General features: G+C 51.9%; 1 protein-coding gene and 1 long non-coding RNA gene across 42 annotated transcripts in view; one reads left to right on the forward strand and one right to left on the reverse strand.

The window, feature by feature from the left end:
* Positions 1-677: 677 nt before the first annotated feature.
* Positions 678-2,733, reverse strand: LOC123614889 (uncharacterized). Of its 3 annotated transcripts, none has more exons than XR_012507223.1 (4): positions 2,613-2,733; positions 2,113-2,200; positions 1,759-1,884; positions 678-1,046 (listed from the first exon to the last, which is right to left on the reverse strand). It is a non-coding gene; the product is annotated as an uncharacterized LOC123614889 (long non-coding RNA). The 3 variants fall into 3 exon arrangements; XR_012507222.1 differs by lacking the exon at positions 2,613-2,733 and adding an exon at positions 2,365-2,541; XR_006722370.2 differs by lacking the exon at positions 2,613-2,733 and having other exon boundaries at positions 2,113-2,338.
* Positions 2,734-2,844: 111 nt separating this feature from the next.
* Positions 2,845-23,116, forward strand: part of LRRFIP1 (LRR binding FLII interacting protein 1) — a 142,989-nt gene continuing 122,717 nt past the window's right edge. For 23 of the 39 annotated variants that reach the window (XM_074364599.1, XM_074364557.1, XM_074364561.1 and 20 more), the window contains exon 1: positions 2,853-3,018. In XM_074364599.1, coding sequence (XP_074220700.1) covers positions 2,923-3,018 — 96 coding nt within the window. In that variant the 5' untranslated portion in view covers positions 2,853-2,922. Of the gene's footprint in view, positions 3,019-23,116 lie in introns of all 39 variants that reach the window. The other 16 variants (XM_074364576.1, XM_074364591.1, XM_074364589.1 and 13 more) reach the window with 6 other exon arrangements.

The following is a 23,116-nucleotide window of genomic DNA, read 5'->3' on the forward strand; positions in this document are numbered from 1 at the left end:
CCCACACGTGCACAGCTCAGTACTCAGCCGTGGGCTCTGCATAAGTTGGTATGCAGACCTTGGGGTTCAACCCTCTATTCATCCCCCTCTTCTGGGATCCCCTCACTGAATTTCCAGCTGTACTTGTAGCCCCCGCCCCTAACATCCATCCCCAGCCCAGTAACTCTGGAGTTTTATCCCACTGCACCTCGAAGCCTGGGGGATTTCCTCTGGGGAAGCAGATGTCACCTCTTTTACTTCCCTGAACTCAAAGGTTGTATCCAGTCTCTACCTCATTCTGATCACCCCTCAGTGCCTGTGAGATGATTGGCGATGAGTGTTATTACCATCATAACTTCACCTTCGCTGAGTGCTATTGAGCAGCAGGAAATTGGCACAGATGAGGTGCTTTTGCCAGAGGATGCCACACTTGGGATAATTACCTGCCATGCTTGTCTCTGGGGAGAAAAGCTGAGGGTGGCTGTCCTCTTGCTCACAGAGCCAGCTCCTTAGAACAACCCCTTCCAGCAGCTCTCAGATGCTCTCTCAAGATAGCGTTCCTAAGACCCCAAACCGAGATTGCCTTTTTATCCCCCAGAGAGCCTTGTTCAGGGTCATGGGCCCATGGGTGTTTAGAAGATGCTTGCGGGTTGACTGAATAAAGAGCTTTTTCACACGGTGCTTTGTAAAATAGGACATGAAGACCAATTCTCTTTTTACTTGTGCAAAAGGAATGCCACAAATACTAATTGCCTAGCAGCGGAGTCGGTTTTCTCCCAGCAAAGGAGAACAGCGAGGAAAGTGGGCGCAGTCTCCGGGAGCTGGGAAGACTTCTCCCAGAAAGGAGACGTTGGCGCTCAGACGCGGCTTTGGATGAGCAGTTCCGGGAACCTCAAGTCAGTCCCGAGAGAACAGCGACCACGTCAGTGTCCTGTACGATGATGCCCCAGCCTCTAGCACAGCAGGTGTGGGTGAGTGAGTGGGTGAAGCCCTGGGAACCAGCCGGAGCAGAGGCAGAGTCATCACCAAGTTTCATGGGCAAGGGGAGCAGGGAGCCTCTAGCAAGGCTGAGGGCAGAGCAAGAGATGGTTCTCCAATCACGACTGTGTCACTCAAGGGGTATGGGGTCCCAAGTGGTGGAATGTGGTGTAGGATTCAATCAACAGGTATTCCCTCAGTCCCTCCCATGTGTTGGGCATATGCAAGCTCCAGAAATGCAGCAATGAAGGTCACAGCCCTAATACCTAATTTTCTTTTTATAGTTGCAACAGATTTAATGTCCAAAACTGCAAAACTCTATATATTTCCGCCCTGTTGACCCAGCCTATCTAAGTTTGTTCAGGTGTCCTGAGCAATGGCACCTAGATCTGGTCCCCACTTCTCCCTCTGTTCACTCCCCCACCATCTCCCCCACCCTGTCCAATAAACCTCCAACATCTTTCTCTGCCACTGCAGGGTCCCATCTCTGTTCCCTCCTCCATCAGCTTCCAGGTTACTTCCTGGGAACCCAAACCAACCTGGTCATGTCACTTGGTTAGAAATATACCAAAATGTTAACGGTACTTATCTCTGAGGGAAATCACAGGTGACTTCAGTGTGGCCCCGTCCCCCCGTTCTTCCCCAGGCACACTAAGAGCTCCCCATCCCCCCAGTATACCAGTGACTTCTGGACCCCATGCTCTCGCCAGAGCTTTTGTTCCTCCCTAATTCAATACTGACAGCGAGCAGTCACTATGGTCACTACCCTGGACAAAGAGGCAATGGCTTTGTAAACCTTACCTGATGCTCCAATTTATCTTTAAATCCACCTTTAGAGTGTGGAAGATAAAGCTCCGGGAAATTTCATTTCTTTTTCAACATCTACTTATTGATGAGCAGCTGATGTGTCCAATCTTTTCCTAGAAGCTGGGGACACAGGAGAGAAGTGGCAGGTCCCAGAGGACACCCACGTGAAAAAGGAAAAGGCTACATCCACACTCGACGGTTATGAACGTGCAGTAAGGCCGGGGGCTGGCGAGACCGCACAGCCTGGGAGCCGCGAGCCGGGTCTGAGCGCCCCGGCCTGATCCCATCTGTGACTGCCGGACCCCCCTCACCTGGGACACCAGGTCTAAACCATGCCCCTGCACTTACCCCTGGGCGCAAACCTCTCTCCACACCCCAGCCCCTGCGAGCCTTCCAGCGCCTCCGCGGATCTCAGGGCTCCACCGGTACCGCAGCCCTAGAGCGGGTCAGCCCACAATTACCAGCGGGGGTCTACCGTCCAGTGTCCCAGAACCCCCGCGCTCCAGGCAACTCGGGCCCAGGCCTTCCGCCTCTGAAACCTCCTCTGTCGCTTGCCCCACGCCCCCGTCACCCCCTCTCCTGCGCCCACGCGCCCCTGACCTTCAGCCATCCCAATCTCCTGCAGTTTCCACGCTCACTGTTCCTGGCGTCCCTGCACCCTACCCGCATCCTTAGCCCTTGGCGTCCCCGCGCGTCACCAGCATCCTGGTCCCCGTGTCCCCGCCCCTCCGGCGTGACCTCGGCCCCCAGGCCCTGTTCCTACCCGAGCTCCCAGTCCCCTAGCCCCGTGCGTCCCCCGCGCCCCCGACCCCCCGCCATCGCAAACCTCCCGCCATCCCCGTGCTCACGGTCCCCAGGCGCCCCCGCCGTGTCCCTGGACCCGGAGCCCCAGGGCACCCGGCTCCAGGGTCCCTCCCTCCGCTGTGTCCCCGCGCCCCTGCGGCCCCCGGCGCCCCGTCCCCATGTTCCTCCCTCCGGCGCCCCCAGCCCCTGCCCCCCGCGTCTTCGACCCCGTCCCCCGCGTCCCCGCGTCCCCGCGTCCCCGGCCCGCGCCCGCTGACGCCATGACGCCGCGGCGGAGGGAGGGGCGGGGCCGGGCCGAGGGGGGCGCGAGCGGCGGGAGCGACGGTCCCGCGGCAGCAGCGGGCGGCGCGGCCGATGGACATGGGCACCCAGGGCTCGGGGCGCAAACGGCTCCCCAACCGGGAGCGGCTGACGGCGGAGGACGACGCGCTGAACCAGATCGCGCGTGAGGTGAGCGGCGGCGCCGGGCGCGGGCGCGGGCGCGGGGCGCGGGGGCGCCGCCGCAGCTGTCGGGCGGCGGTCCGCCCGCCGTCCGTCTGTCCGTCCGCCCGCCCTCCCGCCGGCGCGGCGGGCGGGGCGCGGGCCGGGGCGTGGGCCCCCGCAGGGACCTCGGTGGGCCGGGCGCCCGTCCTCCGCGCGGGGGACAGGCCGGCGACACTGACCCTCCCCCCACGCCCCCGGCTCCTTTTGGCCGCTGCCCCCTCCGCGAGTGGGGCTGGGGCGCCGCCCCTGCGCGAGGTGGCCCCGGGGTCCGCCGGGTAGGGGGTAAGCGCCCCGCTTTGTGGGGGGATGTAGGCCCGACCCCGGAGGCCCGAGGACAGTCCCCGGAGGCCACATGGCCCTGGCGAAATGACCCGGCCCGTGTCGGTGACCATTTGTGGTCTCGACTGTCACACGGGGAGCGGCTTGGGCACAAACCCTGGGTCCCTGTGAGTCTCGTTCTGGACCAAGTCTGAAAACGGATCCAGGCACGCTAAGAGGCTTTTCATCAAAGTTTTCTGGGCAGAGTTAATTATAACGGTTGGTGATGAACTCAAAGTGTGGCAAATTAAAGGAGTTCCACGCGCATATCTGCAAAGCGCCTTTTTCTCCTGTGAGGATTCAACCTTCAGGCTAAACAAACCGGTGATGTCAGGAAGGCTGCCCAGCAGGCTTGTAGCAGCAGCTTCCCTGGGAGGGGGCGATTTGTTGGGCCCGCAGTGGACAAAGCTGATTTCTCAGTTTACCCTTGTGTATCTTTTGAATTGTGCACGCAAGGTGCTCGCTACAGAGAACGTACATGCAGACGCTGTGTGAACCTCCTCATACTCTCTCTTCCAAACGTTGGCGAGTGATGGTCGGTTAGTCTGCATATCGTTACCGTCACTTGAAAACCTTCCCGCGATGTCGGCTGCGGTGTCTGGTTGCGCCAGGCGGCTATTTATGGAGGTCTGCTCTGTAGCCGGTTCTTAGGTGATTTTGCTTTTACGGACACACGGCTGTAGATCAGTGTGCGTTAAATGTTGAATAGAATAAAGACTTCTGTTTTTGTGGGGGAAGTAAAAGGGCTGCCCAGGAGAACTCCTACTCATCCCTTAAAGCCCGCTATGGATTTGTGTCCTCTGTGAGGCCTCCCACAGCACCCGGACAGAAGTCTCCCTGCCTCCACTCTACGGTGGGCTCTTGGCCTCAGCATTGTGTGTTCACCAGTCTGTCCCTGCTGTAGAAGGTGACAGTCACCAGGCAGGCAGTGTCTTACTTTTGTATCCCCGGAGCTCAGCACGGAGCCAGGCACGTAGTAGGTGGTCCTAAGTCTCTGTTGAATTAATTAATAAACAAGAGTCCAAGGCCCTTAGAGCACATTGGCTGAATATAGACATTAGCTAAATGTATTAGTTTGAATATAAACCCCATTCCTGTTAAGCACTCAGTTTATATATGTATTTAACCATGAAAACAAACAAGTGTTCTCCGGGAGGCCTGAGGTGACATGATCCGTGGGCTGTGTTTTCCGGCAGTGGTTATGGGTAAGGGCAGGAGCGAGAGCTCACAGAGTCCACCTTGTATCTGCTGGTTTTTACAAAAATAGACTGAAAGGCTAGGGTTTGGCGTCCACCTGGGTGGCAGCCTTGAGGTCCTGAATAACTGGGAACCCACAGTCCTGCCTCCCAGCCAGGGGGACACAGTTGGTGGTGACACATTCAGACTTGAGTTTCAGATCTGGGCTTGAAACCCCACAAAATTCCTCGCAGGCTGTGCGATCCTAGGGAAGTGAGTTACTCAACCTTCTCTCAGCGTCCGTTTTCTCATCTCTGACATGGGACAAAGAAATCCCACGTGGCTGTCAGGATTAAGGAAAGTGAGTAGCGTCCGAAAAGTGAGTAACCAGCTAAATGTGAGGGTGCCTCACCCACACACCCTCCCAGTAAATCCCAGTAAATCCCACCACAGGTTTAGCTGTTACAAGTGCTGAATGGCATGTATCTATAGTGGTGGAAGGAGCTGGTGCAACATTTTATGTTTTACTACAAATTGAATTCTGTTTCCCAAATGTGAAAATTAGAATCATTACTAAATGGCAGATATCTATTCACCATGGAGTTCTTGATTTCTCATAAGAATGAACAGCATTGTCTTAAGGTCAGTGACTTGGTCTTTGCTCACTGACTCAGCAGATATGTGTGCTGCTCTCCACAGCCCTGTCCTGGGGAGCCTGGGATATAGGGGTGAGCCTGAAAAGGATCCGCCCGCAAGGAGTTGGGGTCTGACTTGTAGATCAGTAATAGAAGACAGGCAGAGATCTGAGATGAAATGGGTATGGATATTGTGCCCTGAAGTTTTGGAAATGAGAGTTACAATTTATTGATGGGACTAAGAGCGGCAATCAGAGGCGGCCCCCTCAAGGAGGGGGCATTTTGAGCTATTCTTAAAGTGACCCAAACCCTGACCTGGACTGGCCTCCACAAGGGGAAACATGTTGGCTGGAGGATGGCTGCCTGGCCAGCCCCACCTGTGTGGCTGCCCCTTCTCTCCGTGGCGCCTCTGCAGCTGGCTCTGCTGGGCCGTCCACTGCCTGCCTGGTGACTGTCACCTTCTACAGCAGGGACAGGCCGGTGAACACATAATGCTGAGGCCGAGAGACTACCCCAGTCTCTTCTGGTGGCCCTGCCCTGACAGCCAGAGGCGTCTTCCCTAACAAACCTCTACACGTCTCCCTGGCCATTCTGGAACCAAGATCTGTGACCAAGACAGTGGACTCAGCAGTATGGGGGCGTTTACCCTGTGACCAGTCAGGCCCGTCCTGGAAATGAGGGGAGCAGGCCGCCCTTGATGAACTTGGGGAGGTGTGTGGGCCTGAATGAAAACCAGGGAGCCCCAGGAAAGTGGCAGGGGGTAGGTGGGCTGGGTCAGGCAGCCGGGAGTGTGCACTCTAGGGGGTGAGCGGAGGCGGTGGAGGGCGCGGAGCGCAGGGCGGCAGAGGCAGAGCTGCGCCGATGTTTCTGCAGTGACTTTACCGGTTCACTCCAGGGAGCTTAATAGTACGTGGAGTTGTAACTTTAAAACCCTGCAGATGTGTTAGCTCAAGTAGCTGGCTTCTCCCTGACTTGTCTGAGGGGGAGTCCAGGCAAGATGTCGTCAGGAGCAAGGTCCGGTAAGCACTCTGAGGAGCTCCGTGCACTGCAGGCAGGAGGAGTGCCGCTCGCATCAGGGAAGAGGTGTTCGAGAGCAGGTGTCTTTTTCTCTCCTACTGTGTTTAACATTCTGCTCACAACATTTGGTGGCACCCCAAACCCTTCAGCACTCTGCCGCTGAAGTGATAGCGCCCTCACAACACCCGAGGCAATCCAGAGTGTTCCTGGGGGCGGGGGGGGGGCGCTTTCCAACGCAAAGGAAGTCAGTGCGCAGCTGCAGCAGATGTCAGGCCAGCAGCCGAGCATCCCGCTGCGGCCCTGAACGCTGGTGGGACTCCCCTCCTCACTCACAGAACGTGTCCTCTGCTGTGACTGGTTCCCACGGCCTCCTCTCCTAGGTGGTCCCACGGGGACTCCATCCTCTGGGCACATGACCCCCTGGGGGTGCTCATGGTGCCTCTCAGATCCTCCCTATTGGTGGGTGTGGACCCCTGGCCTGTGAGTGCCGGCTGTTCTGGGCTTCTGGTCACCCTTTCACTGGAGGAGTGCCCATGTGTGGGGGGGGGTAAGACTTCCTACCCTGGGGGGCAGCCTGCAGGGATGTGAGAACACAAGAAGCCCCACCCCCACCCTGCGTGCCTGATGTCAGAACCAGCTCTGTGGCGCAGTCCATGCTCCAGAGCTCCCCGTGGAAGAGGGCAGAGGGCGGACTCCACTGAGGCCACCTCCTCCCCTGCCCCTCCAGCCCCCTGCACTCCCCTCTGCTGGCAGCGCTCCCTGGATACATCACTTACATCCAGATCCTTGCCTCAGGCTCTTCTTCTGGGGACCCCGGCTCAGGACAACCTCCATTCCTCATTCTGGATGGTCCCATAAAGAAAGGTCATAATCCTAAAACCTCCTTTCATTTGCTGCGCTCCCCCTCCCCCATCCTTCCCAAATTGTCCTCGTAGGTCAACCTGTCTTGAGGGACCCTGACTTCTTTTCTCCTCAAGGGACAAGGCCATTAGCCGGCCAGTCTGGGGTTGGGTGCACCAGCCTTTTGGCGGAACAACCTGGAAGTCCGGTTCAGCATGGACCCCCACTTTTCCTTTCTCTGCTGTCAGCAGGTCTGGCTCCTCAGGTCATGCGGTTCAGGAGTGAACCCAGCTGGCCTGACACACACGCCTGGTACCCAGAATTCACCCACTGCCCTCAGGTGGCATGACCCAGGGGCAAGCATTGACATCACCGCCCGGTTGCTACAGCATCCCAGCATCCCTTAGTTTGAACCATCACCCTCTGGCCTTTTTTCCCCATGAATTTGCTTTGCTGAGGCTGGCCAGTGGATTAAAACCTATCGGACACTTATTGGCTGGTGTCATCCAGTGGGGGCAGTGGTTTGTGACCTGGGGCAGTGTCCAGGCCCCTCTGCCCAGGGTGGGACGAGGTGAGGGGTGTTCAGCGCCCAGCACCGCACAGACTGTTCAGCTAGAAGAGCTTCCCTGACCCGAATTCTAACCACTGCAGACTAACTCCGGGCCCTTCCCCAGCTGATCTTCCTGAGACAGACACACACGTGGGGGTGTAGCAATAATGAGCATTAGGAGTGCTAAAAGAGGTGTTCCAAGCGGATTTTTATCACAGTCTGAGCTGTCAGGGGAATTACCAGCCCTGTGCCTGTGACCTTGGGCTGTTTTCATGATCCCCGACAAGATGGTTCTGGTTGGAAATGGAGTCAGAAACTCAAGGGTGGACAGTCCCACTGGTCTCCAGTGGCTGGTGGGCCCCACCCCGCAGCTATTCCTGTCAGAGAGCCAGCTGCCTCCCTCTCCTTTTTCTGGATGAATCTTTAATGACTCATTGGTTGAGCAGTTGGGGCTGTGAGTGTATGTGGATGACCTGGAGAGTTTGCAGGTAGAATGAAAATCAAGGGACCTGGATTCTCGTTGAACCTGTCACCCGTGAGCCTTGCCAGGGCGCCGGAGAGGGGAGGAGGGAGATGGGAACTGAGGTCGCTTTTCAGCCTAAGGTGCACCAGGTACTCCCAGAAGCTTCACTCCCAGAATTATGCTGTATCCCATCAGAAGAGTTTAGAGTGTCTCTATATGACGTAGAGAAACAGGCTCTGGAGATGCTCAATGACTTGTCTAAGGTCGTCTAGTAACTAAGAGGTGCCAGGGCTTCACGCAGGCTTTTTCCAGGGTCAGAGTCTTGGCTCCACCCAAGGCCCTATTCCAGGCAGTGCCCTGAAGTCAAGCTGACTTGCTTCCCATCTCAGGGACGATCGTCCCCAACTGACCTCTGAGCCACCAGGTATAGCATTTCATGAGAGAGGCCCATATTCTTCCCTGCCTTACTAGGTCTCTCCTCTTCTTTTTTCATCCTTTCATCTTTAAAAATTAATTTTTTTAAATTAAAGTAGCACATGTGTTTACCCTTGTCCCGTATTCTGAGGCCATTCTCCACAAAGCAGCTGGGGGGTCCTTTTCAAATATGTGAGATCATGTCACAGTGATTTCTCAAATCACTAAGAGCCAAGCGCTAATGGCCTTATAAGACTCTAAATGATCTGGTAATTATCTCTGTGTTTATCAGTAGTATGCGTATGTACTACTTTTTGATTTTTCAATTTAGATACCATCTCCTGGCTTCGTGACTGGGAGGATGAGGTCTTGGGATCTGTGCTTCTAGCTCAGGCCCTCTCTCCCCCTTTCTTTCTCCTCATCATCACACCGTAGTTACATTGTAGTTTTAGGTTACATATAGGGTCCCTGGGACAACAACAGACTAGTTAGGAGTATGGGGGCCAGAAACAGGTTTCCTGGGTTCAGTTCCTGGTTCTGCCGCTTACTCCATGACCGAGGGCAAGTTACCTAACCACTTTGTGCCTGAGTTCCCTCGTAGGTAAGATGGGAAAGTTTTAAGAGTGTACCTCTCACAGGGTGATTGTGAGGGTAAATGAGATATTTCATGAAAAGACCTCAGAATGACGGCTGACACTTGGCGCACGCTCAGGAAGCGCTAGTGGCGATGATGATGACGTAACATAACAGGGTTTACTGCAGAGCCAAGTAGTACACTGTAACATTTTTCCTTGAACAACTTTCTGCTTTTTCTGGAGTTCATTATTTCTTTTTTTTCTTTCCCAATTGCTCATCTCTCTGCATACCTATTATACCCAATTTCTCATAAACTTTTCAATAGATCTCCTCACAATATTGTTTTCTATATGATTAGACAAATCAGACAATATGTCAACTCCGTTTTATCCCCTCCTGGGAATCTACCTCCTGGAGACTTCAGGTCTGCTCTGAGTGCCCTCAGGATTCACTTCAGCTGTCTCTCCCTTTGCCACCATTCTGAGAATTCCTTCTGCCACTTCTTTGTTGTTGTTGGATCCGTATATGCTGGATTCTGTGTTGTCCTCTTTTGTGCATTATAATCTCATTTTGCTGGAATACATCCTTGAGTAGCTTTCTGAGAGAGAACACATTTTCTAAATTCTCACGTGGTAGAAAATGTCTTTATTCCACCCTAATACTTGATTGACAGTTTGGCTGAGTATAAAGTTCTAGGTTAAAAGTAGTTTTCCAAAGAATGACAAAGATTTCTATGTATTCTTTGAAATGATTTCCAGCATGTATTGTTAACTAAAAAAAGCAATGTGCAGAAAATGGAAATAGCATGCTGTGCCTCATGAGAGTAAGGCTGTAATTTGCTTGCATTTGCTTAAAGAAACACTGGCAGAAAGCATAGTAAATGTGGAGATGTAAGTAGAGGCAGACTTGTCAAGTGTAACTTTTTATACTCTTTTGATATTGAAACCATGTGATTGTATTACCTATTTAATAAAATAAAATGATAAATATCAAAAAGTATCGTTAACAAACTGTTTTCTACCCCAGTTCTGAAGGCCCTTTTCCCCCTTGTATTCTAGCTTCCAGGATGGCTTTGAGAAATTTGATGCCTTGTATATTTTCAGTTTCTTGTGTAATATCTGTTTCAACTCTCTAGAAGCTTTTTGGAGCTTCTCTTGAACCTCAGGGTTCTAGATTTTATTTTTCCATTTATTAAGCATTGACTGGGTTCATTGAATCTGGAAATTTGTATCCTGAAATTCTGGGAAATGTTCTGAAAATGTCCCCTCCTCAGCACGTTCTCTGCTCTCGTTTAAAGGAACTCCTGCCATTGGGAATAACTTCCTTTTCACTCCCATTTTCTAGCTTTTTGTCTTTTGGTGATACTTTATGGGTGATTACTCAACTTTACCTTCCACTCCTTCTACTAAACGATTCTGTATTTAGTTTCTAAGTTTTTTTGGTTCTTTGTTCCTTTTTTATAGCATCCTTTTTTAATTCACTAATGCAGTACCTTTTCTTACCATTTTGAGGATATTCATTTTGGTTTTTTGGGTTTTCTGAAAATTTCTTTTGTTCCCTGCATTATGGTCTGTTTGTTTGTTTGTTTGTTGTCCTTTATGTGCTTTATCCTCTGTCTTTATCTTGGAGTCTTTCCCAGATGTGTGGTGATCCTTGGCTATTTGAACAGATACGAGAATGAGGCACTAAAAAACTGTGAGAACAATTTGATCAAAGGCCAGGAGGGGAAATGCCACAAGATGTGACCAGGACACCACCTGAGGTGCAGTGGGCTGGCTGAAGTGCTGGCACCAGACATTCAGTAGTTCCTCAGGGCACAGGTACACAGCCTGGATTTGAATCCAGGTCCCCTGGTCTTCAAGGCCAGTGCCCTTGACCACAGGGACAGTGATGGGAGGAAATCCTGTTTCATGCTAACAAGCCAAACTCTCTAATTTGGTAGCTAGAGATAGAGTTTTGTTTTTAATTAAGGGGGTGGTAAGGACTGAGAAGAAAGTTGAAAAATAATCTGAGACTTAATGCCAGGGAAGACATAATGTCCATACCACCCAGACAGGGGAACCAGTCATTACAGTGTTCTCTTACTGAGAGTGGAGTAAATATCAAATTAAGTGAGCAAACAAAGAGAGTTATTTAAAAAAAATTAGATTTTCTTAGCTTCAGATATCAAGGATAATTCACTTATTTGTTTGGAAAATTCTCTAAGATTTGAGATATACTTTCCATAAAACAAGTACAAAATACCTGGAGAGTTTAGGTAGGCAGAATGTGATATGGTCTTGGCAGTGGGTAAACTCTTGGATCAGCAAGTATGTAAGAGCCAGGACAGTTCAGGCCTCCACTGGTGTATAGTATTGCAATGTTTCCACCCACTTCTTGGCCTGGGGGAGTAAATGAAAAATCACATAGTGGTCATGATAATATCGAAACATAAAGAAACCAGGAGATCTAAAGTTGTTCATTGTGCTTTTAACTTCCCTCATATATGTTTATCCATTTTTCCACTCTTATCCTCAATTTCTTTTTATTTTTCACCTTCTTTTGTGACGTCCCTTAGGCACACGGGAAGATGTGGAATTTTCTCAGTTGACACTCAGAGAGATGGAATTTCCATGTTGATTGAACAACGAACGTGACTCCATTCTGGCTGCCCTGAGATGTTGCTTTAAATCACCCCAGATATATTTTTAAATCGTGCAGAGCTGTGCCAGCCAGTAGGACTTCCTTCAGTGATGGAGATGCTCTGTCTCTGCCGTGTGTCACGGTAGCCACTAGCCGTGTGTAGCTAGTGAGCACTTAAAATGTGGCTAGTGCAGCTGAAGAAATGCCTTTTACATTTTATTTCATTTTAATTCATCTAGATTTAAATAGCCACCTATGGTTCTAGAGCAATGACTTATTCTTGGTTGAAATATGAGGTCGTAGAGGTGTGTCCTATAATGCAGAAGTCATTGAGTCTCAGGATGGAAGGGGAGTGCGATGGGGCTGCGGGTGGACAGGACTGGCATCCTGCAGGACAGAAGTGAGTCCAACAGAGGAGGTACATGCGGGGCAGTGGGAGGAGCACAGTCAGCCTTTTAAAGCTGTGTCCATAGGCACTTTAGTGGGCTGAGTCTCCATTCCTTTGTCGGTGACAGAGGAATAATATTACCCCTGTGGTTGGAGTACTGAGTGGTGCCCAGGGAAATGCAGAGCGTGCTGCTGGCTACCTGGTGGGGGCCAACTGAAGAGTGATGGTTTTCTCCCCCCGGTGGCTGTATCCATCTCTACAAAGGGGCAGCGGTACTGCTGGACTGGCAGGGCTGTGCCCCCGGAATCACTGGTCCAGCAGCAAAGGTGAAACCCTCCCTTGTAAGATGAGGGCTGGAATGGGGGCGGGGTAGGGGTGGGGTGAAGGGAGAGAGAGTGGTGCATAGGAAAGATGTGAGAAAGATACAGGAAAGACAATCTCCTGCACATCATGGGGGGATACAGACGGCCCTTGGGACTGGTTCATTGAGCTCAGAGTAAAAGCACTGATGGTTGCTGCTTTAAATGCACTAAATTTATAAATATATTTTAGTGTCAGAACCCCGTGGACTTTAGTTTAGAGCTTGCATACAATTCTTTGGCACTGAGACAGAAAGGACCTTCGGTATTCAGTTGTGTTTTTGCTCCTTGACCCTGAATTTCAGAACAAGTAGAAAGATGCCATCAGATTGTTTGAGCTTCTTGGTTGTCAGGCAGCCAAACCTTGGTGTCGTGCCTCTGGTTAACTTCCTGGAGATAACGGGCCACTTCGCCCAGGCTGCGTCCTGCACTGTTTATCTTTGGGCTTATCTGACCTCTCAAAAGCTACTGAACTACCTGCCTATTTTTAACTGGTGCCTGGAGCCTGCTCCGGAATGAAGTGGCCACATGAGCTGCCACACGGTTTTCCAAACCTTCACTCCAGTTTCTCGGGTTTTTCCTCTTCCTTTTATGGGGTTACTCAGCCTCGGGGTCACTGACTTTGGGCGGGATAATTCTCTGATGCAGGGTGCTGTCCTGTGCACAGTAGGATGTGTTAACGGCAGCCCTGGCAGCCAGCCGGGAGTGGCAATCACAGATGCCCCAGGGGGCAAAACGGCCCCAGGGAGCACTGTTCCCTGGCTCCACTGGGTCTGGACCTTAGCTCTGAACCTGGCGCCTGGTCTACAGAAACCTGGGTCCTTTCCTCTCAGCTCCTGGTGGTGATGTGGCTGTTCTCAGTGGACAGAAAGTGCAAGTGGCCAAACCACGTTCTCCTTGGAGCTTCCCCATTTAAACCTGGAAGGGAGTGGGGGGATGGGGCCGCGAACTCAGGGAAGCTTTGGTGGAGCAGCTTTAGGAGGAGCTGTGCAGACTCGGGAAATTCGATTGCGCTTTGCTGTGTTCCAGAAGGTGCTTGAGGTGATGGCGGGGTGGGAGGGGCGTGGGTTAAAGAGAAGGGAATGGAAGGGCCCTTGAACTGCAGGTTCAACAGTGACCTCTGGCTGCCTCTGTGGAAGACAGCTTGGCATGAAGGTGGGGGCTGGTGAGAAGTGGTCTTGTGTGTGACATCCCACAGGGCTGAGTGGCTCCTTTCTGCCCGCCAGAGATGCCTTTTCCCCACTTTTCTTGGGTGTGTTTGAGGGCACCCAGGTCAGCGTCAGGCCCAGTTCCGCTGGAGCCCCAGAGCGGGGGCGCCAGCCACCAGACTGCGCTGGTGCTGTGTTGCCTTTGTCTCCAGGGGAGGCCCCAGGCCCCCTGCTCAGATGTGCTCCTGGGATAGCGGGGCCGCCATGGCATTCATGTGGTCACTGCTGCGAGCGCTGCCGGGAGCCGGCTCTGCCAAGGGGTTAGGGGACTGGAGGGTTGACCTTCTGAGCCAGCTGGGGTCAAGTCCCCACAGCCTACAGGCTCTGCCTAGTGCTGGCCGACTTCACTCTGGAGATTCAGCAAGAGACTGAGGAGGGAGAGGCGCTGCCTGGACACAGCTAAGCACATCCACCTGTGACCCTGCCACCCTGTATCCCTGAGAGTGGCACTTAGGGGCATCCACCACCTGGGAGAAGCATCAGGCCAGGAAGTGGCCAGGCCTGGGGTGATGCTTCTGGTCGACTTGAAAACCCCCACAGGACAAGGACAGAGCACCCTGGCTGGCCAAGGAAGGAACCCAAGCTGCTGCTTTATTCTTTAAGAGCCAGACGATCTCTGTGGCCAGCCGTGACCCTAGCACACCTGCCTGCATCGTCTGCTCACCCAAAATCCCAGCTGTGCTGCGGGAGGAGGAAGAGGGAAGACCCCCCCCAACTTCAGCCTCACTGATGGGGGTGGTGCTGGCAGCTCATGAATCCTCCAGACCCCTCAGGGAGGCCCCCCAGATCAGAAAGGGGCTAGATGTTGAGCAGCACGAAGACCAGTGACCAGCACGCTTCCTTAGAGTTAAAATTGTCCCCGTATTGCCCCAAAGGCACATTGCTTTTGTCATTCATGGCTGAACTGCTTAAAAGAGATGCCCTCACCAGGGCCCTGGGAGGACCCCCCCGGGGGCCACGGTCTTTGCTGCACAAGCTCGGCAGAACACGTGCCTTTCCTGCAGCTCCTTCTTTAGAAAGTTGTGCGCAGCTGCTCTCCCGGTGCTTCCGGTTTCCAGGGACAGAGCATGACCGTCCACCGTCCCAGCGGCTCCCCCTCCCTCGCGCCTTCCCGGCTGCTCTTCCCGCTCCGATTCCCTTGGCCCCGCAGGCCTGTGAGTCACCCCCGGGCCGCAGGGATGAGACAGGAAGTGACTATTAACCGCATTCCTGTTTTGTGCCTGTCGTCTTCCTGTCCGAGGGTCAGATCTCTGGCTTCGTTTTTATGCACCGTCTGCGAGGGAGATGCATACGCGTGACAGCCCTCTTGTTATTTAAAATTCAGCTTTAGGGTTCCTTTAGGTTTAACACGTCTTTTATATTAAATGTTTCTTCTGTGAACAGTGTCGCAATTTTCATCTATTGTTTTTTCTTTCCTAAACATTTTTTCCAGCTTTCCCTACATGGGATGGAGCAGGTAATAAACGATCCTGAGTACAGGGTCTCGTGGGGGCTGCCTTGCAGCTTAGCGCTGCCTCTGCACGTGCCCATCGCTTGCTTTCTCAGTACCATGTGATATAAAAAAATGAAACAGGTGAGAGAGCACAACATTTAACTTAGACCATTTATAGTAGAGTTATAATCAATCCTGTTTATACTGATTTGTATTCAATTTTTTAAATCAAAATCCCAATTTATTTATAGGTTTTCTTTCTTCTTTTTTTTTAAATCTAAGTATAGTCAGTTACAGTGTGCTAATTTCTGGTGTACAGCATCATGTCCCAGTCATGCATATATACACACAAACTTTTTTCATGTTCTTTTTCGTTAAAGGTTATTACAAGATACTGACTATAGTTCCCTGTGCTGTACAGAAGAAATTTGTTTTTTTATATAGCACAGGGAGATATACACAAGATCTTGTTGTAGCTCACAGCGAAAAAGAATGTGGCAGTGAATATATGTATGTTCATGTATAACTGAAAAATTGTGCTCTGCACTAGAAACTTATGCAACATTGTAAACTGACTATAACGCAATAAAAAATGTTTAAAAAAAGAAATTTGTTTTTTTAATCTATTTTTATACGTAGTGGTTAACCTTTGCAAATCTCAGACTCACAAATTTATCCCTTCCCACCGCCTTTCCCCTGGTAACCATAAAATTGTTTACTGCATCTGCGAGTCTGTTTCTGTTTTGTAGATAAGTTTGTATTCAGCTTTTTAAGTCTTGGATCCCGTGGGAGGAGGACACGTCTGGCCCATTAGAGGACCTCACAGCACTGTGTAGATTGGCGTCTCCCATCCTTTCTCCGGGCCTTGCCACGCTCATTGATTCGTGTCTTCAGCAGACACAGGAGCAGGCCCAGCTCTGAATCTCGGATGCGGGTCCTTCTCTGTCTTGAAGCGTCAGCTCCTCAGCTGTAGAATGAGGGCTGTGGTGGCCGAGAGGACTCGTGAGAGAGTGCTCATCAGGCCCCCCTCCAACCTCAGCTGGCTAGCTCTCCCTCCTCCCAGAGGCCGCTTCCTCTGGGAGGCCTCCCGGCCTGCCCGCCGCCCACACGCGGCCTGAGCTGTCGTCCTCCCCAGGGCCCCCAGCCCCTCCTGTCACACTTGTCTGCTGAGCTGCCGTCTGCTCTCGTTAGTTCTCTCCTCCCCATCAGACCGTGTCCTCTCCGGGGGCTGCAGCTGGTCCTGTGGCCAGTGGGCCCCTGTGCCCGGTGCCCGGGAGGCGCCGAGGAGCCGCCTGCTGGGTGAGTGCGGGTCGAAGCATAAGCAGTCATCCCAGGGCAGCTCGGTGCCGTCTGGCGTCCTCTTCACGCCATCGTCTTTGAATGCGGTGTGTTTCTTCCAAGCAGTTTCAGCTGCCTTTGTCAAAATCTACGCACGAACTAGAGGGAGTGGGCTTCACCGTTAGCTCGTCCTAAAGCCTGACAGCCTCGTCAGCTACCAGCACAGATCAGGAGACGGGGCTGTCCGTCCTCACACCGACAGTGTTGTCAGAATTCACCAGCACGAGGCCGCACCCCCGGAACCCACAGCCCGCGGCACGCTGCGCTCGCCACCGAGGCCCGGCTGTGTCACTGCCCTTGGGTCTCTCCTGGCGGGTAGGATGCTTTCAGTATGGGGGGCAGCGTGGCGGGAACCCGAGACCAGTGAGACGAAATCGCCTCCTAACTCCCACGATTAGAGACGCAGGCAGGTCTTCAGGAGACCTAAGGCAGAGCGCAGCAAGGGTCAGGGGCGGACTCGGAGTCGGAAGACCGGGGTCTGAGGCCCCGTGTGCTGGCTTGCCGACTTAGACAAGCCACGTGGCCGCTGAGCCTCGGGGCTCCCACCTGTGGCGGGGGCGGTAATTCCTGGTGGTAGGGGGAGGGTGTAGCTCAGCGGTAGAGTGCGTGCTTAGCAGGCACGAGGTCCTGGGTTCAATCCCCAGGGCCTCCTCTAAAAATAAAATAAAAATCTAAACCATCCCCCCCAAAAAAATTCCTGATGGTAAGGACCAGGTGAGGGGATCCAAAGGTGACACTTAGGACAGAAAGCTCCCGCAGGCCTCCTCACACACCCCCTCTGAAACCAGGTAGGGGGGCATTCTGGCCACACACCAGGTCTGTGCAGTGGGCACCTGCCTGCCGCCCGCCTTAAGTACGAGCTGGCCTGGGAGCCAAAGCCCAGGCTCCGGCTCCGGCTGCAGGCAGCCCGCCTGGGGAGGTGCGGGTGGGGCTGCCTGGGGACAAGTCCTGCCCAGCTTTGGTCACTTTAACTCTAAGAAGAGCGAAGGCCCACCTGCCTGCCTCCCAGAGCTCGCGTGGGGCCCAAATGGGCAAACGTGACATAACGCACCCAGGCCCCGAAGGGCCTCACACATAGAAGACGGCGGCGTTACTGTCAGGAAAGCTTACGATGACTCCCTCACACCTGGGCGTCTCAGGCCCGCTCCTGCCCTGGGAGCGGCGTGCTCACGGGCCCCGGCCGTCCAGCGTTCTCCTTCCTCTGTCTCTTCTGATGGTGATTTTGTTTTCTTCTATAATCGGAGGAGGAAGCCAGCCTGGTGTGTCCCTCAGGAGGAGACAGGAGGTAGAGGTGTGGGGGAGGTGCAGGAGCCGTGGCCCGGAAGTCGACCCCACAGGCCTTCTCTGCCCTTCGAGGCTCCTGGTCCTCAAAGTTCCATATGGTGGTGAGGAAGAAACAGACCAGAGTGACGGCCGCAGACCCCCACCAGCCCAGGCTGCTCAGGGAGGGGCCTCCCCGACCTTCTCCAGTCTCCACTGAAATCTCCCAGTGCCTCGGTTTCCTCAGTCTGGCCCTGGGTGCAGCCTGCTTAGCAAAGACAGGAAACGCATGTTGGAAGACCCCCATCTCGCACACAAGAGCACCCCCTGTTCCACGCACACCCCCTGACGGGGCGTTACGGAACTGAGGGCAGAGGAGAGCCCTGGCCTCTTCAGCCCTTGTTTGGACTTGGCAGCAAGTGGTGCTGTCGGGCTTGTTGCCCACTCCTGCGTTTCACAGAGCGACCAGGGAAGGTCGCTGGCCCCTCACGGGGTGGAATCAGGTCAGGCTGTCACCCGGACGGGTTCTAGCCCCTCAGATGGGGAAGTTCACAAGAACTTCTCTGAAAGAGTAGCTATTAAGTTACTCAGACCAACTTTGACCAAGCACGCTGGGTTGGCATTGAGGGCGGCTGATTTGACATTAGATCAGTGGTTCTCAAAATGTGGCCTCCAGACGCAGAACCCACAGCCCTCGGACCTGTTAGCAATGCTGCTTCTCCCCCTGCCCCCACCACCGAATCAGAGCCTCTGGGGGTGGTGCCCAGCCATCTCTCCAGGTGGTTCTGAGACACACCAAAGTTTGAGAAGGGCTGTCTTAGGTAAAATGATGCTATCAGTGCCCCGGATTACAGAGCTGAAGAATGACACTTGCAGTAATATTCCCCAGTGGGACAGCAGGGCCTTTTCCTGCTCAGATGCCTGAGGAGTCAATGGATTGTTTCAATAACAGATGAGAATATTATCATGACCTTCGGGCTGAGTGAGACCACTTCCCACAGGCTTCCCTCTCATCTCCCCTCCCCACAGGAGCTTAGCTGTGACCTCCAGCCCTGAAGGACGGCCTCCTGGCACACAGCAGACACTCAGTCCCTAGGGTATAATGATGAGTGAGTGAGTGAGTAAACGAATGAATGGACAAATGGATGGATGGATGAGTGATTGAATGGATGGATGGATGGACTGACAGATGGATGGGTGATTGGATGGATGGATGGGTGGATGATGGAATGAATGGATGAATGGACAGATGGATGGGTGGATGGATGGATGGATGGAATTAGCTTATTTCACAGTTTCACAGTAACATTTAAAGTTTAGATTCTTTTGAAACGAGAACAAGATTTTGAAAGATCTCTGATGGTCAGTAAGATGTAAATAAAGATTTTCTGGAAACCAGTTGCTAACAGGATCTCATTTGGCGAGGTGCCGACTTCTGAGATGTGCATTCTGATGCCACGCCACCTTGGCCAGCTTGGTGAGTGACCCTACCCCCTTTCACGTGACAGGAGCTGGAAGGAGAAACAAAGCAGGAGACGTTCAGTCGTTTCTCGTTCATGCTGACAGTCGTCCCCTCGACCCAGCTTCTCTTTCTTAGCCTTTTCCCCCCTCATGTTTCTCCGGTGACTTGTTCTGTGATGTAGGCACTTGGAAAAAATCTTTGAATGATCCTAGTGATGGGACTTGGACTTCACTGGACAGCACGTGGGCAATCATTTCCACTGCGCGTTGCCAGGGCTGTGCGCTCGCACTCCCTAAAAAGGCTCTCATTGTGTGCAGGAAAGCTCTGCTGAGGTTGGTGGCACTCTACCAGGGGCTGAAGTAACTTGGACCAGGTTTGTAGAACATTCTCCTGTGCGGTTTTCCTGTTGGGGAGCAGGGCTTGGACTGCAGGAATTTAGGTGCCTTCATAGGCCGTGCCAGGTGCCATAAATAGCTGTCTTTGCCTGACCTTAACCTCACGTGGTGCTGTGGCCTAAAGAGCCCTGTGCGCCCAGAGGAACTGAGAACATTGGGAGGACAGGGATGCTTGTCTTGTCGGGGATGGGTCAGGCATACAGATGGAAACGAAAATGACTAAAGTTGGAGATGTGCCTTGTGCACCAGAAAGCTTAGCTAGACCGATCATTAAAAGAAGGCTTAACCTGTTCAAAGCAACTTTTTTTGTTAACCGAACTCCAGACTTTATATGGATTTTCCAGTGTGGGGACTCAAGTCTTCCTTCTGTTCCGGGATCCATGTGTTTTGTCATCATGTTGCCTTCATCCCCTCAGTCTGTGATGGGTCCTTGAGCTTTCCCTGATTTACACGACCCAGCACTTCTGCAGGGTAGCAGCTGTGTATTCGGGAGAGTATTCCTCAGGTTGGATTTGCCTGATTAGACCGAGGTTATGGGTTTGGGGAAGAATGCAGAGGTGCAGTGCCCTTCCACCCACATCACATCAGAGCACCTGACGTCAACACGACTTACCCCCGATGACATCGACCCTGACTCCTGGGCTAAGGTGGGGTCCTCTGGGTTCCTCCATGGTCAAGCTACTGTTTTTCCCTTTCCCTGCTCTGTCCTCAGGAAGCGAGTCACTGAATCCAGTCCATCTCAGGGAAGGGGACTTCTGTTCCACGTCCTGGAAGGAAGACATGGAACAGAATCAGAGAATGCATGGTCCCAGGTTGAAACCATCACTGTAATTAGCAGATTTGGGGAGAGATACTTTGAAGCTGTGCAGATATCCTGAGCCACCCTAAAGTTCATTGGTGGGTAAGCCGTTCTTTTTTCAAGGGTAAATACCAGAAGTGAGGTATTTGGGGTGACCAGTGAACTTGAGAATAGGGACTGGGGAGCCGTCCTGTATGTTGTGGCTCCTGGCCCGGCCTCTCGCTGGCCCAGCCCATCCCTGTGGCCTTTTCTGCTTGTTCTCACTGTGGGGACGCTGGCCGGGTGGGTGTCTGGGTCCCACCGGCACTTTTGAGTGTTCTGCTCACTGCTGTGTACAGGATGCTCTGACACCCCCTGCCCCACATCCAGGCCGCCCTTCCCTCTAAGCAGCATCTCTGTCCTCCAGCTTTCCTGTGCTGCGGCCGGGAGAGGCCGTGCTCCCTGCCCAGGGGAATGAGATGTGCTTGGAAAGATAGCTCTCTTCACTTTAATTTTTTGGAGGGGTTGGGGAGGAGGCTAAATAGTGGTTCATTATTGAATGAAGGTCTTATATGATGAACAGAAAAAATAATAACTTTTTTCATCTTAACTCATTGTTTCTTTTCATAGTCTAGTCATTTACTGCCTCAATTTGAGATGAGATCTCAACTTTAAATATTATTGTTTAAAAAAAATTTTTTAATTGAAGTATAGTTGATTTACAATGTGTTAATTTCTGGTGAACAGCATACTGATTCAGTCATATATATATATATATATATTCCTTTTTATATTCTTTTTCATTATAGGCCATTACAAGGTATTGAATATAGTTCCCTGTGCTGTACAGGAGGACCTTGTTGTTCATCTATTTCATATATAGTAGTTAGTATCTGCAAATCCCAAACTCCCAATTTATCCTTCCACCCTCCCCTTCCCCCATGGTAACCATAAGTTTGTTTTGTATGTCTGTGAATCTGTTCCTGTTTTGTAAATTAGTTCACTGTGTCGTTTTTTTAGATTCCTCATATGGGTGATATCATACAGTATTTTTCTTCCTCTTTCTGGCTTACTTCACTTAGTATGACCATCTCCAGGTTCATCCATGTTGCTGCAAATGGCATTGTTTCATTCTTTTTAATGGCTGACTAGTATTCCATCGTGTATATACACCACAACTTCTTTATTCAGTCATCTATTGATGGACATTTAGGTTGCTTCCATGTCTTGGCTGTTGTAAATAGTGCTGCTGTGAACATTGGGGTGCCTGTATCTTTTTGGATTAGAGTTTTCTCCAGATATACACCCAGGAGTGGGGTTGTTGGATCACATGGTAACTCTATTTTTAGTTTTTAAGGAATCTCCATACTGTTTTCCATCATGGCTGCACCAAATTACATTCCCACCAGCAGTGGAAGAGTTCCCTTTTCTCCACACTCTCTCCAGCATTTATCGTTTGTGGACTTTTTAATGATGGCCATTCTGACTGGTGTGGAGTGATACCTCACTGTAGTTTCGATGTGCATTTCTGTCCATGCAGAAATTTGCTTTGCATGTCGTGTGAGATCTCAGCGTTTACAAGCTCGGGCCTGGCTTGGACGTGCTCTTGAACATGTGACATTCATTAAGAGATCTATTGGCAGAAGGCAATCACCTTTAATCAGTTGTTTTGCCAGTTAAACCTAAATGACTGCTGTTCAGTGGACATATTTTTTGCAAATTTTGTTCCCTGCTTTCTACTCTTAAAGTGAGCCGAGGCTTGAGGGGAAAAGTCTACTGGAAAGAAGAGGAGCCCCAGTACCTGTCTTTTAGAAATTATCTTAAATAACAGTGAGCCACAGAATGTGAGAAAAATCAGGGCGGGAAAATGCAGACCAGGCTATGAAAGATGAAATGTCTAAGTTACAGAGAATTACAAAATTTTCCTTAGGAGATGTCAGTGTGAAATCCACGCAGAGCAGTGCTCGTCGGACGCTGGGAGGGTTTGGCATCGGCAGTTCTCCCTGAGCTCTGGGCTGGCTCTTCATCCTGTGATATGGTTCTTTTTCTTCTTTTCCTGAGGTGGATTATTCATTGTGGGCACCCTTGGCAATAAGATCAGAATAACAGCAAGAGAGAGGGTGGTAGCAGCACCAGCATTTGCTGGGCGGTTCATATCCCTTGATCAGCTTGTTAAATCTCCGCGGTGATGCCGTAAGGCGGTGTGTGGACGGATGCCCACCCCACCCCCAGATTCACAGGCTGAAACCCTAACCCCAGTGTGGCAGTATTTGGAGATGGAGTCTTTAAGGAAGTAGTTAAGGTTAAATGAGATCATAAAGATGAGACCCTGATCCAATAGGACTGGTATCCTTGTAAGAAGAGACACGGGGGATGGGGGACAGTATAGCTCAGTGGTAGAGCGTGTGCTTAGCATACACAAGGTCCTGGATTCAATCCCCAGGACCTCCATTAAAAAATAATCAATCAATCAGTCTAATTACCTCCCTCCTCCCCCCAAAAAACAAAGATAAAATATTGGTCTTTAAAAAAGAAAAAAAAAGAAAAGAAACATATAGAAAAAGAAGAGACACCAGAGTGCTCTCTCCCCACGTGCACACAGAGCAGAGGCCTCGTGAGCACACGGGAGGGGCGGCCGTCCGCGAGCCAGGAGGAGAGCCCTCACCGTAAACCACACTTGCCGGCACCTTGACCTTGGACTCTAGCCCCCAGAACTCTTGTTTGATAGCAGCCCGTGCAGACTAAGACAGGTAGATGCTCTCATTCCCCCGTCTAAAGTGACGACACAGTCACAGAAAGGAGTGCCTTGCCATGCCCGTCTCCTGGTGTTTCCT

This window comes from Camelus bactrianus, chromosome 5 (assembly GCF_048773025.1).
Source record: "Camelus bactrianus isolate YW-2024 breed Bactrian camel chromosome 5, ASM4877302v1, whole genome shotgun sequence".
Taxonomy (NCBI): Eukaryota; Metazoa; Chordata; class Mammalia; order Artiodactyla; family Camelidae; genus Camelus; species Camelus bactrianus.